At 29.4% G+C, this 17942-nt stretch overlaps 1 protein-coding gene across 1 annotated transcript; it reads left to right on the forward strand.

Moving 5' to 3' along the window:
• Positions 1-6739: 6739 nt before the first annotated feature.
• Positions 6740-16857, forward strand: LOC123883310 (very-long-chain aldehyde decarbonylase CER1-like). Its single transcript, XM_045932067.1, has 9 exons — positions 6740-7027; positions 8346-8569; positions 10149-10381; positions 12376-12595; positions 13726-14104; positions 14621-14929; positions 15508-15606; positions 16112-16285; positions 16495-16857. The coding sequence occupies exons 1-9, from the start codon at positions 6926-6928 to the stop codon at positions 16669-16671; spliced, it is 1917 nt and encodes a 638-aa protein (XP_045788023.1). The 5' UTR covers positions 6740-6925; the 3' UTR covers positions 16672-16857.
• The last annotated feature ends 1085 nt before the right edge of the window (positions 16858-17942 follow it).

Below are 17942 nucleotides of genomic sequence, written 5' to 3' on the forward strand. Positions count from 1 at the left end.
ATATACAGGTAATATAGTATATAGTATGTATATGCAAAGTAACGTGATGCTGAAAAGCTTAAGTTTGATTTGGGTTTTGGCTCTTTAAATTTCTCAAGGAGTTATTTGTTTGTTTTTTTTTTTAGTAAATTGCTGGAATGATAGAGAAATTCCGTTTTACTAGGGTTAAAAATAAAATAAACTAAAGTGAGTAGTTAATAAATAGGAGTACAAAAATAACTATGTGTATAAAAAAAAAAAAGGAGTACAAAAATAAGTGGTTGATTTACTAGACTCTCCCGACTTGGAGAGGACCTATAAAAATAAAAGATAATAACAAATAAATTGGAGTTTACCAAAAAAAAAATTCTACTCTTCCACAAAACAAAAAAAATAATCTACTCCAATCATGAAGAAGAATATTAGCAATATGGAATGAATAATATATTTGAGTAGTTAAAGAAAACATGATATAATATTTAATTGATATAATTGAAATTAAACAACAAAAGTAATTTAATGGATGCTTGAATGTTGTAGCACACTACTTTTGTTTTGGTTAACGGTAGTCCAACTAAAGAGTTCTCGTTTGATAGAGGTCTTTGTAAAGACGACTCATTATCACCATTTTTGTTTTTATAGTTTCGGAGGGTAGAATTGTTTATTCTCTTCTTTTGTTCAAATGGATTTGTTCCATGGTTTTTAGGTTGGAAATTATCCAAATTTTTAGATTTCACATTTGCAATTTGCAGATGAAACTTTAATTGTGCACAAAAGAGTTGGTTAAATATTTGTGCAATTAAGGTCATTCTATTATTTTTTTGAGATAATCACTAACAATAAAGTAAATTTTCACATAAGCTTATTGGTTGGCATAAATGTGAAGTTATCTTGGTTGAATGATGATTCTAGGATGCTAAATTGCAAAATGAGTAAAACACCACTTAGCTCGTAATTGCTAATCTCAGTGTAATTTGCATGAATTGATTAAAAAAAAAAAAAAATTATGTCTGAAGTTTATAAGTGACAATCATTTATTTCATGTATAGTTTATTTTAAGGTATAACTTATAAGAATCCTTTATATATACACAATATATTATATGAAATATAATTAAAAGTGACCAACATTTGTTAATTTTTGTTTTATTTTAAACATTCTATGCAAGTGGAAAGTAAAAAAAAATCAATGAAGAAGCCCTTCAAAAAGTTAACGTGCCACAACAAACTAAAAGGTAAAGGAGAAAAGGATGTAGATATACTTATAATATTTATAGAATACTATTACTTTTCTTAAGTTTGTATGAGATTCTGAATGCAACTATAATTTAAAGAAAAAAAAAAATAAAAGTCGATTCCTGAATCCTTTATAGAAGAATATTAAAAACATTATTTTATGTTGATGCAATGCAATGCCATAGTGTGACTGTGTGAATGGTGATAAACTAATAATAACTAGCACTTGCATATTATTATCTTATAAAATAATTTGCATCCGAAAAGCTCTAAAATTTTGAGTTTAGATTGCCAGTTGGGAAATCAGATTGATATATTTACAACTGGATCATCATCAGATACTACATGGACTCATCATTATTGTTTATGTTCGTATATATATTACCGGTTTGAGATAGTATATGCTTAATCGTATGTTTGTTCTTTTACATTTATTTTATATTTTAATTTAGTATTTTTTTATGTTTAAAAAGTATTTTAGTTATGGGTCTAATCCCAACCATTTTTGTAGGTATTTGTACAAGAAATCAATTCTAACCAAGAGAGCAAGAATTGGAGTTTCATGCTTTCAGCTTGCTCGCTTACTGAGGTCAAAGTCAGCCTCAAAGCAAGACCAAAGCGTGGCAAGTCAGAATGTCGAGATCTCTCAAAATCAGCTTGCTCGCTTAGAGAGGTCAAAGCACAGCAAGTCATAATGTTATGAATCCCACATTTCAATAGTCTCTCTCGCTGTAGCGACAGTCGGCGAGGTCAAAGCGAGCACAAATCTTCGCTAAGTGAGCATAGGCGGTCAAAGAGCTAACATGGCAGAAACCCTCTGATGAAGAAAGGGCAGCTCGCTAAGCGAGCCATACCTCGTTAAACAAGCATATATTTTAAGGACTTGTATAAATAGCCATCAGAAACAACATAGACATTCTTACACTTCTAAACACTTTAAGGAGAAAAACATAGCACGACCAGAACCAAGGGGAAGTGAAGGTGGATTCGCACAATCGTCGAGAAATCTTCTTCTTATCTTTGTAAAGTTACTATGATAATGAGTAACTAATTTCTCTTTTGTTGAGATTAAATGTAATTAACTATTAGTAAATTCATTGAATTTTTTTTTATTGATCAGTAAATTCATTGAAAAAATAATAATTTGATTTGATCATTGAAAAAAAAAAAATTGATCAGTAAATTTCATTCAATAATAGTAAAAAAGTGGCAGTCAGTCAATATGATAGAGACATTTATCTAACATTTTGTTTCAGTCTTCAAGCACATGACAGCACATGTAAGTTTATTACCATTCAAATGAAAAAACAAAACATGTAGTTTAAAATTTTAATGAATTTTACAAAAACAAAAAATAAATAAATAAAAAAATCTACCATCTCTATTCACTATTATAAGTAAACAAACATTTTAAATTAATTGAATAATTGATATATAGTGAATTCTTTGATATTTGTTTTTATGATGAATTCGGTGATATTCAACTTACATTGATGGATATTAGTATATTTATATGCAAAATTAATTTTAACTATAAACTTTTTAAATATAAATTAATATAAAAGTATGATATAAATTAATTTTAATCCACACCTTTCAATTTTTTTTTAATTGAATGAACAGTAGACAACAATAAAGATTTGAAAAGCTGAGATTCAACGGAAGGAAAAAGGGACAGGAGAAGATCTCCTCTAGTGTATCAGTAATCAACAATATAAGTTAGGTACCAGAGTTTCCACTTTGATATATTTGATTTTTATATAATAGATCAAATCTATTAATTATTTTTTAAATTGAAAAAATATTATTTACTTATAATAGTAACAGAAAGAGGTACCACATATCTCAGTGAGCTTAGCTCATTTGGTAAGAATATCATATTTTATATATGTAAGGGTCAATGTTCGAACCACGGACACTCCATTTATCCACTTAGAGGATGAAAGTTCTAGTCACTAGTCTACCTGACAAAAAAAAAAGTACCACAAACAAATGTATAGTAAATCTCTTGAGGGCATTGGCGGAGCCAAGGCCCAGCAAGCTTGGGAAGTTGCTTGGGCTTTGGCTAAAATTTTTGGTTTTTTTATCGGTTAGTTTAAAGCAAAGTTGAGATTTTTAGCAGTTAATTTAGGATAAAATTGAAATTTTTTGTTGAACTATTTTTATATTATCTATGAAATTTTGCTCAGGCTCTATAATTTTTCTTACTTCGCCGCTGCTTGAGAGATAGTTTTGTCACTCATTGCGGTCAAATCCTGATCAAAAGATTAGAGAATACTTGGTTAAAAAGAAAAAAGCATTAATTGTTTTTATCTTTTTTTTTTTTGTTTAATTGGCCCTATCTTCTATCTTTCTCTGGGCTTATTATTTTTTTGGGTCCAATTTTTATGTCTTCTGTTTTTGGGCTTATTGTTGATACGTTTTGTGATAATTGCTACCCACACTTTCACCCACACAGATTTCTTCACACATCCAACCATATTTTGATGCAATTTTCACTTAAATATCTCTAGTCCTACTTACATATAAATAAAAAATAATCTATTTAGACTCAAGTATATCCAAAATAATGTTATATTTATTGAAAATAAAAATGGTTGTTGTATCTTTGGTCCAGAAATAAATATAAAATGTTACAAATTGGTGAGACATAGTGTTATTTTGGTTGTTGTTTGTTTTTACATTTAAGATCATATAATACAATTGCTCTCCTCCTGCATTGATCATTAATCCCCCTTCAATTTTACTGAAAAATATATTTCAATAGTATATATTTTATCTGAAGATATATTTTGTTAATTTTTTTATAAAAAAATATCTTTAATTAGGTAGTAACCAAAAAAAAACAAAAGGAGCATGATCGTTTGTCGATGTTGTCTAAGTATTTAAGATCTTATTGACTTGATTGGGAGTAATGCATTGTCGGTGCATGTGCATTAATCTTTATCTAATTCCATGTTTCAACCATATTAGAAGTTTAAAGAATAATGATATAAATAATAGACGCACAATGATGATTTGGAGGACAACCCTTATCAATAAGATTGATAGCGATAGCCTCCACACAAATTCTCCTGTATCCCTTTTCCATAGCAACTTGGAGGGCTGATAGTATACCCCATAGTTCCACCATTAGTGCTGAACAACTTCCGATTTTACGCGAGAAACCGCACAACCAAGCACCCGAGTCATCTCTAAAAACTCCGCTACTTGTCCTTGGGCCTTACAGCCGTATCCACCCTGAATAATTGATGTTTTCCTTTTAGGCCCTCCATGGTTTTCCTTCCTCCCTGAAATTTACTTTTTTGCCCTTCAAAAAAACTTCGGTTGCTAAAAAAAATTCGGTTTCTGTTAACCGAATTTTTCCTGAATTTGAACTAGAAAAAATTTTGGTTTCTTCGAACCGAAGTTTTTAGCAAGGGCAAAATTGGAATATTTGGGGATATAAAAGATAGACGGGAGACCTAGAGAAAAAACATATGAACAATTCCAACAAGTGTGCAATTATTTAACAATTCAATCATGAATTGACTTCATTGACGTGATTTTCATCAATATGGACAATGCTCATGTACAAGTCATCTCTCATCACCTCTGTCTCATGCTTAGGATTGAACATTTAAAGCGTGACGAGTGGTCAGATAGTGGAAATATGCTAACATATGGCACAACAAATCATAGAAGAATCTTATACCACCTTAAAATTTTGGGTTGGGTCTAAGTCAATTTTACAAAATAGTGTGTATTGTAAAAATTGTTCTCCCTTATAAACATATGTCAGTCATCTTTAATTTAATGTGAGGTCCTTAGCAGATATATTTTAATATGAAGTAACAAGATTATTGGCGCAATTTTGTCCAGTAAAAATCTATCCATCACATTTTAATTATTGTCCACCTTATATTGAAACTATTATTATGAATGAAATGCACTAAGTTTATTTTTGTAAAAAAAAAAAAAAAACTACAAATACATTTGATATATTTTTTTGACAAATGTTGTAAATGCTCGCAATATATATTTTTGTCAAAATATGTACATTATTTTAATTTTCAGCCCCTACCAAGAGAATTACTGAATTCACCACTGTTAATGTATTTGTGAATTTTTTGTTTATATCGCATTGCATTAAGACTTACTAGTAAAAGAAAGTCACATGATATAATTTTTCTTTTTAGTGCTCGAAAGAATTAACTATAATTAGTGCTTTAACAAATACTAGTAATACATAGGAGTATTTTTGTACATGGGTTGATGACTTCAATGGAAAGCAAAGTACACATATGAAAGCTGAGCCGGTTTTATTGAATTTGAAGAGTATGATTAATAAAATGACTGAAAACCAATAATGTTTTGATATGAATGATCTTCCAACCCCATACTGAAATTTGGTGAGACCAATAAATGATGGTAACATATATAGTCAGTGATCCATTAATAGTGCAAAACATAGTAGGCAGGGTCGGACCCAAACTTAGAACATATATGTAGGGGCCAAATTTACATGTATTTTGATAAGGGTCATGTTAAACAGTGTTCCTGGGCACTAGTTAAACATACTAAAAAAGGAAATAAATGATAAAGTTAATGATGAGAGAGAATAACTTTTCACATTATTAAAACATTGAATGCACAATTTACGAGATAAAATTTCTATATTTGTATCCTTAACTAGTGCCCGAGGGCACTGTTTAGCATTTTCCTTTTTATAATAATTATTTTTTAAGTAGTCTAGTTATTAGTGGCTATAATTTCACCCTTAAAACAAATAAATAGAGTGCTTTTAATTTGATCTGGTGTCGAGAGATTTGGATAGCATAATATAAGATTCTAGTTTGACCTTCATTTCGAAGTTCGAATACAGACTCCTATATATAATGCGACATTCCTACTAACTAGGTTAATCCAATAAATTATTAGGTTGAATAGTGTTAAATCAAGTAATATTCTTTTCAAGAAAATATTAATTTTCTTAATATTACTGTATTAGTTTTCAATGACTCTTAGGCCATTGTCCCCAAGGTCTATGCTCAGTGCCAGCCCTCTCTGCCCGGATAGCAGACCAATGATGCTATAAATATTTGTTGAATTGAATATATGAAATGAAATAAGGGAAAAACTAACATACCATGCATCTGATTCATTTTTTAAATTAATTTTTTTATAAATTAATTGCAACATACGAAGCATCTAATTCATTTTTTAAATTAATTTTGCATCCAAATTAATTGCACAAAAGAGAATGTTTTTATTTATTTATTTTTTTTTACCACCACTATTCAATCCACTTGACGGTGTAGTTCGGGAGTCAATTTTAACATTAAGTAGTTCAAATCTCCTCCTGATCGCAGTTGTAGAAGATCGAAAAGATCAAACTGTAATTTTTCCTATTAAGTCAAATACTAATCACCACTAGACTAATTAACAATTTACTTTTTAATTCTTAATAACATACGGTATGTCCTTATAACACATGTTAGCGATATCCTCGATAAATAATTATGAAATCTAAATTTGGTTATGTTGTGAAACTAATAATATAGTAAAGTAAAAAAAAAATAATTATTAAAAAAGAGAAAGGAATATTACGTGGCTATTTGCCCATGTGAATGTGATTGATGTTAGCTTGATTATTGTTGGGAATTCAAAGTGATGTGAATTAATTGTTTCTAAGTTAGAGTGTTGTCTATAAGTACTCACGTTTATTTTGTATGTATGCACTCCAAAACACACACACAAACAAACATCTAGATATGGCTTCAAGACCTGGAATCCTCACTGATTGGCCATGGAAGCCTCTTGGAAGCTTTAAGGTTACACTCTCTCTTCTTTCCTTTTTTAGTAAAATATTCTCTCTCTTTAGCTGGTTTTTCTTTCCTTTTTTGGTGTGAAATTCTCTCTCACTGAACCCTACACCCACCTTTACACTAGTCATTGCATGAATATGTATACTAACTTGCAACATTATATTTTTATTTATTTATTTATATAAAAAAGTTAAACTAGAGCTTGAACCGAATTTTTTTATTTTTTTACAAAAATAATAATATGAATAATTCAATAAGATGAGAAAGTCATGTTTGCTAAGGTGTATATGTTCATAAGCATAGCTCCATTTTGCATGTAATACGTAGAAATTGAGATTTTCAAACTTTGAAATATTTATTTATTCACTTTGAAAAAATGAAATTCTAGTTACAAAGGTGTTAGCTTGTCAAAGAAAAATAAAAGTGTATGGCGTAAAAGTTATGGACCATACTTTAACTTAAAATACAATATTGTAATTTCAACTTGAGTGAATATATACTTGCATAGTGAACGCAGATCCTCTTCTGTGTACAGTAGCTCCAGTTAAATCTCAGCACTCAGCCACATAATCTTTTTTGTTGCAAAGTAGTAATGCTATTAAAATAATATTGAACGGTGAATATGAAAATTTTACTCCCTTTCATGAAAACTACACGCGAGAGGATCCGTTCCCCATGCATAACTATAGATATGCACTCTTTTTCTTAAAAAAAATAAATAAATAAAACTAGAGCATGAACGTGTTCTTTTTTTTTTCTTCATCGAATTAAAAATAGAGAAATATTATTTTGACACAATTTTTTAGACAAAAATATAACACTAAAGGACAATTTTGTCATTTCATTAATAAAAAAAGGAGAAATTGATAAAGAAATGATAAAGGTGGAAGAGGGAATGACATAAAATGACAAGATCGCCATTATACAGTGTATAATTTAATTTAAAATGCAATATTGTAATTTCAACTTGAGTGGATATATTTTGTCAAAGAATAAAAATTTGAGTGAATATATACTTGAATGACTATAGATGTGCACTGCAACAAAAAAACATCTGTTAAACAATTGCATGCATAGGTTAATTAGTATATTGTGTAGTTAATTAGCTATCCTAATAAAATATATTTAACTATAACAAATGAGTTAGTTTATTTATCAAAAGCTGGTAGAATAAGAAAGCTAAAGATATGCACTTATTTAATAGATATATTTTGTCTTCTTTTAATAATTTTGATCACTTAAACAATTATAAAAAATCAAAACATCACTCAAAATATATTTGTTTTTGGTGTAAGCAATTAATACTCCTTATTTAGTTTTGCAGTATGTAGTGCTAGCTCCATGGATCATTCATAGCACATATTCAGTGTTGGTGAAGGATAAGAGTGAAAGGGATGTATCAACTTTTCTTATATTTCCATTTTTGTTATGGCGTGTTATTCATAATCAATTATGGATCAGTCTCTCTCGTTATCGAACTTCTAAAGGGAATAATAGAATTCTTGACAAAGGAATTGAATTTGACCAAGTTGATAGAGAAAAAGATTGGTATGTATTTAAATTCTTAAATTTATATATGCATCATTCATTCTCCATATCATATGCATCAGCATCTACCTACCATAACTTTAACCAGCTCCATTTAGTCATTTCATTAAGTATGTTTTATATGTTCCATTTTTTTTTCTTTCTAATATTTGTTTTATTAACATAGCTCAACATGATACCCAACTGACTTTATCGGTTCCAGCATAAAGTAATGTGGATACTCAACGCGTAAAAAGAATAAGGGGTGTCATGGTTTTTATCTAGTTACCACTTTCAAAATAAAAGTTTCACCCAATCGATCAAACGTTCGACATAAAAGGTCCTTCAGAAAAGAATATGTGATTTTGAGATTTCCAAATAGTTCACACAATAATATATCAAATTAAGAGTCACCTGATCTATCTTTTCTACCAATGTCCAGGAAAGCCTAAAAAAACCATAAAACACCACGAGGATGCATTAACTCCGCACCCAACCACCAAAACACCTCATATCAAATTGGTGAGACTATTTGGTTACAAGAATCAAATAAGTGATCAACTGATTCAGACTCTCATTTACATAGCATACACGTATAGAAGCAACTAATATCCCGAATTATCCTTAGAATACTCATTAGTATTTTCTTTTTTAGTCTCATTATACAAATTATTATAAACTATTTCCTTACAATAATCAAGTATAACAAACCAAAACAATTTCATAAAAATATATATATCGACGGATCGAGTTTTAAGTCTAATGGAAGATGCTATACTTACACAATATGATAAATCAAAATTTAAATTTCATTATTTTTTCGAATGACAATATAATATTATATAAAAACGACAAAAGTATAATAGAATAATTAGAATATAAAAGATATCATAAGTAGTCTGTTAGACCAACAGACTATAACACATGTAAACAAATGGACAAGTTTAAGTTCCGATTTAAAAGAGATATTCTAAATTTAGTGATCGACACTCTCAAATAGAATTTAAAAGAACCACTAAAAAAAGTAGAAAAAGTTTGTTATATGTTTCTGTCAAATATCAAACATTTGGTTTTTGTCCCTTCTTGCCATTGTTGTGCCAAGTTGAGTTAGGATCATCTTAAATAAAGAGATTTCTTTGAAGAGTTAGTTTAGCACGTTAGGATCCAAATCAATTAGGTTCAATTAACATGTTCATTTTACACACACAAAATTGCCAACTAATAATTGTATATAACCAAGCTTTTTTCAACAAAGAGAGTACCCTAATTGATGTTCCATTTCTTGGTAACATGTGCATGTGGAAAAATCTGAAATATTTGAACAAATGAAACAACAATAGTAATACTAGTAATATTTAGCCAATTAGTTAAAAAAGAAAAGTAATAATATTTAGTCAAAAAAAATTAATACTACTAATATTTATTCGTAGAACAATAAGAGTTTGATAACTCATAGTAAGTCAAAAAATAAATATAATGTGGTCTATGATTATTTATCATTGACTGAAATTTGTTAACCATTTTAATCTATGTATATATGTTTATTTGAATACAAAAATATGTTACCTTATGAACTTTTTATTTATTGATTTTTATATAGGGATGACCAAATATTGTTCAATGGGTTACTATATTATTTGGCATGCTATACCTTGCAAGGGGCATCACGTCTTCCACTATGGAGAACTGATGGAGCTATAATTACCACATTACTTCATTTGGGACCAGTGGAGTTTCTATATTATTGGTTACATAGAGCACTTCATCATCATTTTCTCTATTCAAGATATCATTCTCATCACCATTCTTCCATTGTCACTGAACCAATCACTTGTGAGTAATATTTTTTTCATTAAAGTATGGTAACCACTTTGGTATTTTTGCATTAAATTGACCCCTAATGTTAGGGGAAACTACTTTTCATACAGTGGTAAAATCGTACAATTGATAATAGAGTAGTACTGCAATGATGCAATGGATCTTTAATATATTGGGTACTTGATATTGTCATTATTATGGGAGGTGGAAATTAATTAATTGGTTCAAACTTGCTCAAAAATATTGATAATTGAATATTAATTAGTAACTTACATCAAACAGATTTTTAGTTATTTTGGGCTCACTTCATAATTACACACATTGTATGTTGTCTAACTTTATACAGTACTACCCTATTCTCAAATAATAATATTACCCAAACATTATACCCTTAAAAAAAACAAAAATTTAAATTATACTACTAGTATTGGTTAACAAATTTTACATCGGATGTAAGTTGATTTGAGTATAAGGTTATAAGTAAGAGACAATTTTCGTCTTCACCTTACAAGACAGTTTTGTAGGCTTGAGTTAGACTCAACTCCTAATTTAAAGATGATATCAAAACCTCTTCAATATTTGTTTGGCCACCCGCTATGGGACCACCTACCATTTATATTTACGCATCAAACCTAATAGTGTTGGGCGTGAGGGGGGTGTGCTAAGAAGTCTCATATCGGATGTGAGTTGGCCTGAACATGAGTTTATAAGTAAGAGACAAGTATCACCTTACATGTCGATATTGTAGGGTTGAGTTAGATTTATCTCTTAATTCTAAGAGTTAAAATGAGAATTTGATAGGGAAAAAAACCCCTGACATGAAATTTTCAAGATTTTACAAGTTCGTTATTTAAGTAATGAACATTATAAAAATGAGAAATTTAAGAGAAAAAATACCCAAAAAATGAAATTTTTAAGATTTTACATATCCGCTAGTTAATTAGCAAACACAAACACAATTTACTACTTAAATAGTATGAAGCTCTCAAATTTTTTTGTATCATAGAGGCTGTATAGGCCACCTTTGAAAGGCCCACTTTAAGAAAATAGGGCTTTAGTATGTTTTATTTTGGGCCTTACATTTAGGCCTTGTATTATGTTGTGATGGACTTAAAACTTTTAATAAGAAAATGAATTAAATTGACGTTGAACTTGGTAGGGAGGGTTGCGGTTCGATCTCTCACAACTGCGATTCAATAACACTCTATTTATTCACTTTAAAGATAAAATTCTAATAATTAAACTACTTAACAAAATAAATAAAAAAAATACATAATAACAAACTATAGGGGTGTTGTTTAAGACTTTCTAAAATCATCTTTTACATGGATAAGTAAAAGTGTGAATTTCTCATATTTCAAAACACATTAGTTGTATTAATTAAATATATTTTTAAAAAAATAATAATTTAAAATGAAACTAACATTGATAGATCTATTTTTTTTAAGAAAGCTTATACTCCCTCCGTCCCAAAATGAGTGAGTCATTTTGACTATATACAATATTCACATATCATACCTTGACTCTATTTTTCTAATAATAAATAAAAACAAATATTAGCATATAAGATGTTGGATTCATCTCGATGAGTATTTTTAAAATATCATATTTTGATAAATTTTACTATTATACGATTAAAAATATTAGTCGTCAAAGTTATGCATTGACATTCGTGACGCAGTCAACTGACTCACTCATTGTGGGATGGAGAGAATTCTGTATTTAGAGACAAAGATGACATCATACATTTAAATCATAAAGTTGAGGGACTATATTGTCTATATATGATTAACTTTTGTTCTTTTTTTGACTTCAACTTTTGTTCTTTTATGTTTCCATGTTTAATGCAAATCTTTTCAACATTAGCCAGGTGTAATATTTATGTTGATTTGATACAATAATCATTTTTTTTATAAATTGGTAAAATAATCATGAGTTGGCAAATCAATGTTGAGCATTTATAATTGACTTATTATTATCTAATAACCATAATATTGTCTTATTTGCAGCTGTCATCCATCCATTTGCAGAACACATATCATATTTTGTTCTATTTGCAATACCCAAGTTGACCCTTGTCTTCACAAATAGAGCTTCTATTGGGGCCATGGTTGGATATGTCACTTACATTGATTTTATGAATAATTTGGGTCATTGCAACTTTGAGATTGTTCCTAAGTGGCTCTTTGATATTTTCCCACCTCTCAAGTATCTCATGTACACCCCCTCGTAAGTATATTTACAATTATAAAATGGCTGTTATAATTGATCATGACTGTTGATTTGAGATCGAGTGGTTGATATTTATAATACAATTTTATAAAGTAAAACAATCTTAGCCGCCGATCTTTGTGAGTCTTGATAACCAACTCATTTTAAAAACTTTTCCTAGACACACATACATATAGTAAAAAAAATTAAAAATATTTAGCTTGTGTTCATTTAACTTGAAATTTCAAGGATTAACATGTAATTTCAAAAGTAGAGAATTGTTTTTCATATAAGCAAGAAAAATATATGACACAAACACATGCATGTGATATTTGTCCATGGATTTTTGGTGTTGAGTAAATACAATATTTCTAAACATTACTAATGCCAACCAACTTCTATTTTCTTGGGGTATAAGCCAGTTGCTTTAATATTAGTTGAAATGCATGGGGTCACAAACATTGTCTTTATGTTATGTTTTTTCTTCACCAACTACCATTATAGTAGAGAATGACAATGCAAGTTTTTTGGTTAGACTCTTTAAAACTAAGAAAAAATATAAGTGAATGAAAAATGCACACATCAAAAATAGAAAATAAAAAATAAAATAAAATAAAGAAATTGTGTTTATTCTCATTCTATTTAAGGTGAGGTGAGACACTTCTTTTTATATATTTATATTCTTTGAACATCTTATAAAGTAACAAAAAGTTAGAGATATATTACATGATATAAATTAAATACAACTTAAAAATCAATTTCCATTATTACCAATACCATACCAACAAGGTTCTCAAATCAAATAACAACAATGTAAATTTATTACTTGATTAAAATAAATGTAAATTTATAACTTAACAATATAATCTAAATAGTAACTATTTAGTAGTAAAAATATATTTACATTTTAATATTGCATCGAGTATTGAATCATCCTCAACTATGCAACAATTACATAGCCGTTTTTTTTTTTTTTTTATAAGTAAAAAATTACATAGCTGTTGAATTTGAATGCAATACGTTGTATAATTTAATTTTGCATCCAAATTCAATTTTTGTAGGCCCGAAAATTCGGGCCTAAATCTTTTGGCCCTTTTGAGTTTCTACTAATTAATAAGTGCACTTTGTTAATATTATTATTACTGCAGGTATCACTCTTTGCACCATACTCAATTTAGAACAAACTACTCACTTTTTATGCCACTTTATGACTACATTTATGGGACAATGGACAAAGCTTCAGATGAATTGCATGAATCAACATTAAAGAGAAAAGAAGAGACCCCAAATGTGGTCCATTTAACACATTTAACAACCCCTGAATCAATCTATCATCTTAGATTTGGTTTTGCTTACTTGGCTTCTAAGCCATACACATCAAAATGGTACCTTTGGTTGATGTGGCCTATCACATCTTGGTCCATGTTGCTCACATGGGTCTATGGTCGCACATTCATTGTGGAAAGAAATCGTTTTGATCATAAACTCAACCTCCAAACTTGGGCAATACCTAAGTACACTCTACAGGTAAACATAAATATCATCAAAACTTTCTTTCTTATATAGTTTTACAATTTAATTATATGTATCGTCAGAGTAAAATTATTTTACGGTGCCAATCAGTTATATAGTTGTATATATTATTAAAAATAATATTTTAAAAGTCGTGTATATTATTAGTTGTTATTTCTTGACGGTATAAAAGTTTTACATTGATTATGCTTGATTGCATATATTGATTTATTATTTTATTTTAGGAATATCTTTATTTGTAATTAAGAGCGTAAACCTTGGCGCAACGATTGGTTTGCTACCTTTTGACTTGGGGTCACACTTTCAAAAATCTCTCGCTTACGGGATTAAGATTGCATGCATCTACTTTTTCCCGATCTCATGATAGGAGCCTCATGAACTCGGACGCAGTTATACCAAAAATTACTTTTATTTTTATCAATGGTTAATTTTTTTTTCTCATGTATTAAAATTTGCTAACAAGAATATTATTTGATATGATTAACATCTAAGAGTAATTTATTTTTTCAGTACCTATTGCAATGGCAAAAAGTTCCTATAAACAAAATGATTGAGGAAGCAATACTTGATGCTGACAAAAAGGGAATAAAAGTGGTGAGTCTAGGTCTAATGAATCAAGGAGAAGAGCTTAACATGTATGGAGGGTTATATGTTAGTAGGCATCCAAAGCTTAATGTTAAGGTTGTTGATGGTAGTAGCCTTGCTGTTGCTTCTGTTCTTAATAGCATTCCAAAAGGAACAACTCAAGTATTACTTAGAGGAAAACTCACCAAAGTTGCTTATGCTATTGCCTTCACATTGTGCCAACAAGGAGTTCAGGTCAACTTTTTTTCGTAATTTTATTTTTTTTCATAATTTCTATCTTCGTTCTTTTTTATAAGCACTTTGATTATTTTTCACATAGACTCTGTTCGTTTTTACTCGTCACTTTTATAAAAAAATTTGTTCTTATTTTTATTTGTTTTTAAATTCAATGCAACATTAATTATAGTTAACCTTATATTTTAGTGAAAACAATTTTAAAAAATAACATAATTTATTAGTTATATTTTATATGTAAATAACATGAAAGGGGCAACTAAACAAGAAAATAAGAGTATTAAGAAAATTTATAGTGTAATTAATGTGTGTATTGAGATCTCCGAAATCGGTTTTCATCTTTCAAGACAAACTTGTAATACGGGTAACATAGGAGACGGTTTTATTTTTTCTTGGAAAAATCCCTAGAATTACCATTTCTTCGCTTTCCATTTGCCTAATATTTAAAGACGCCTTTCTTTCGAACGAGACTTATAATTAGGGTTAGATGTATATATACAAAGAAGAAGAGTTTATTTTAAACATTGTTTCTTCTTAGTTGATCACATACACATGTTTTAATTATATGTACAATGCAGGTAGCTATAATGCATGATGATGATTATGTGAAGCTCAAAAAGTCATTGATCAATAGCTCTGAAACAAATTTGGTCCATACAAAAAGTTGCACTCAGATGGTAATATAGCAAAAACATGCTAGTATTATTTTTTTAGAATTTGACAACTTCAAATCTCAACCCACTTGTTTCCTAGTAATTCTTGTGAGGCAGAGTTTTACTATCAATACAATTGATCAAAATTTCAAACCTTTGATTTATTGCATTGGTACCGATAAAGTTGGTCCTTAAACGAAATACCGAGTTTTTTAAAAAAATTGTCAATAAATAATTTTTCACTATGAAACCTTTGATAAATAATTGTCAATAAGAGTATTGGTTTTCTTGATACTACTTTTTTACATATACTCCTTCGTTCTTAAAATACTAATAAAAATAGATCAAAAAAGTTTATATTGTATCTTCCATAAAATAAAAAAAAAATTAATGTATCCAGCCTATATCTTACACCTTATATATGATATATTAATTTTTGTTGACCAATTTTTACTTGCATTTTAGGACGGAAGGAGTATTTCACTATGTTCTAATTTTTTGTTCCTAATTTCATGTGTTTGGTGCATAGATTTGGTTAGTGGGAGATGGACTGACTGAAGAAGAACAAATGAAGGCACCAAAAGGAGCATTATTTATTCCATACTCACAATTCCCACCAAAGAAACATCGTAAGGACTGCTCATATCATTTCACACCAGCAATGCAAACTCCAACTTCTATTGAAAATGTCCATTCTTGTGAGGTAAATTTTTTTTTAATCTTATTTTCACCTAAACACTTATAGGCTTATAGCATAAGTGTTTATCATATAAATAATTTTTATAACAAAAGATAAAATAATAATAAATTGTTTTCACAATTCAAACATTTTTTATTTTTATCTATGTTCGTACTCTTGCACGAGATCTTTACTAGTTGACGAAAAGATTTTGAAAAAATAATAAATTGCAGGATTGGTTGCCAAGGAGGGTAATGAGTGCATGGCGCATTGCTGGAATAGTACACTCTTTAGAAGGATGGAATGAACATGAATGTGGATACAAAATGCATAACATAGAAAAAGTTTGGGATTCAGCTCTTAAACAAGGATTCCAACCTCTCACTATTCCACTTAAAAAAATTAGCTAATTAATTACTAATTAAGCACCGGATAAATGTGTTTGTTTGTTATCTTGTAGCTCTCAAGGTATAAAATAAGTCCTTAGTTATGGTTCTAAAATAAGTATGTTAGGTACTGCACTTTTATATAAAATTTGTAATATGTCTATGGTTGGTATTTTATTATATATGAAGTTAATTATATGTTTATGTTTATTTTTTTAGCTAAATATACTTTTAATAACGTCTAAGTGTTTCCTATTAAAAACAAAAGTTTTGCATAGATTTGATCTAAAATGGCTTACGTATCATATCTGATACGTATTCGATAGACTGATATTCTATTCAGATACACCGCCGATACGTCCTATTGAATTCATGGTCCATCTCATAGTTGTTTAACTTTTTAGTATATAAATCAAACTTTATTTTTATCTTCCGTTCCTCTTTCATTTTATTATCTTCTTCTCTCTAACTTTTTGTAACTGGACCGGGCAATGGGCTTAGAAACATATCCAGCAAGCCCAATTAATATAAAAAGGATGATAGGCCCAAATCCAGTAAGCCCTAAACACCCACTAGGCGACACGCAGCCAAGGCGCGACCTACAATCACGTGACAGCGCCCGGAAGTTAGATTCTGTGTTATTATAAATATCTTCTTCTTCCCTGCGTTAGCAACTGACTTGGGAAGGAAGAAACCAACTTCCCGCAACCGCCATAGCTTGGAGACCCCCATCCCTACTTTCACGCTGTACCACCGAAGGAGGTGCTGAAGACCGAATTTCTAGGAACCTTAGCTTGGAGAAGAAGACTTAGCGGTCTATAAATAGTTCCACATTTTCATTTGTAAAGGAGGATCATCATCTGACTTATAAAATTCTCAGGGTTGTTGGGATTAAACCAAGTGTAATCACACCATTTAATCAATAATACAACCCCTTTGAGTTTTACTAGAACAGTAACGGATTCATTCGATTTCATGGTTACCAATTGACTATTTTCAAGATTGATTTTTTTTCTTCTCATGATTCCATTACCAATTGTCCATTCAATTTTACCTTAATCAATTAAAATTTTCAAAATTGTTATGCACTCATCTACTACTTCAATGCTTTTGTTTGGATGTTTATAAGTCTGTTAAAAAATGGTAGACTCGATCCGTAAACAAAAAAATATTAAAAATTGTGTATTGTGTTAAACATATCGTATTTCAATGAATGATATATCACCGTGTACCAAGTATGTATCGTGTTATATGCTCTTATCGGTCGGTCCTATGCTATTTCCATTCCTAAGAAA

The sequence above is a fragment of the Trifolium pratense genome, linkage group LG5 (assembly GCF_020283565.1).
Source record: "Trifolium pratense cultivar HEN17-A07 linkage group LG5, ARS_RC_1.1, whole genome shotgun sequence".
Lineage (NCBI taxonomy): Eukaryota > Viridiplantae > Streptophyta > Magnoliopsida > Fabales > Fabaceae > Trifolium > Trifolium pratense.

What these genes read in the sequence shown, in the direction of transcription:
- LOC123883310 (XM_045932067.1), top strand. Translation starts at nt 6,926, where the DNA reads ATGTATGCACTCCAAAACACACACACAAACAAACATCTAGATATGGCT. An exon ending in AGCCTCTTGGAAGCTTTAAG is followed by an intron (nt 7,028 to 8,345) that starts GTTACACTCTCT and finishes TTAGTTTTGCAG; the next exon opens with TATGTAGTGCTAGCTCCATG. An exon ending in TGTGCCAACAAGGAGTTCAG is followed by an intron (nt 14,930 to 15,507) that starts GTCAACTTTTTT and finishes TGTACAATGCAG; the next exon opens with GTAGCTATAATGCATGATGA.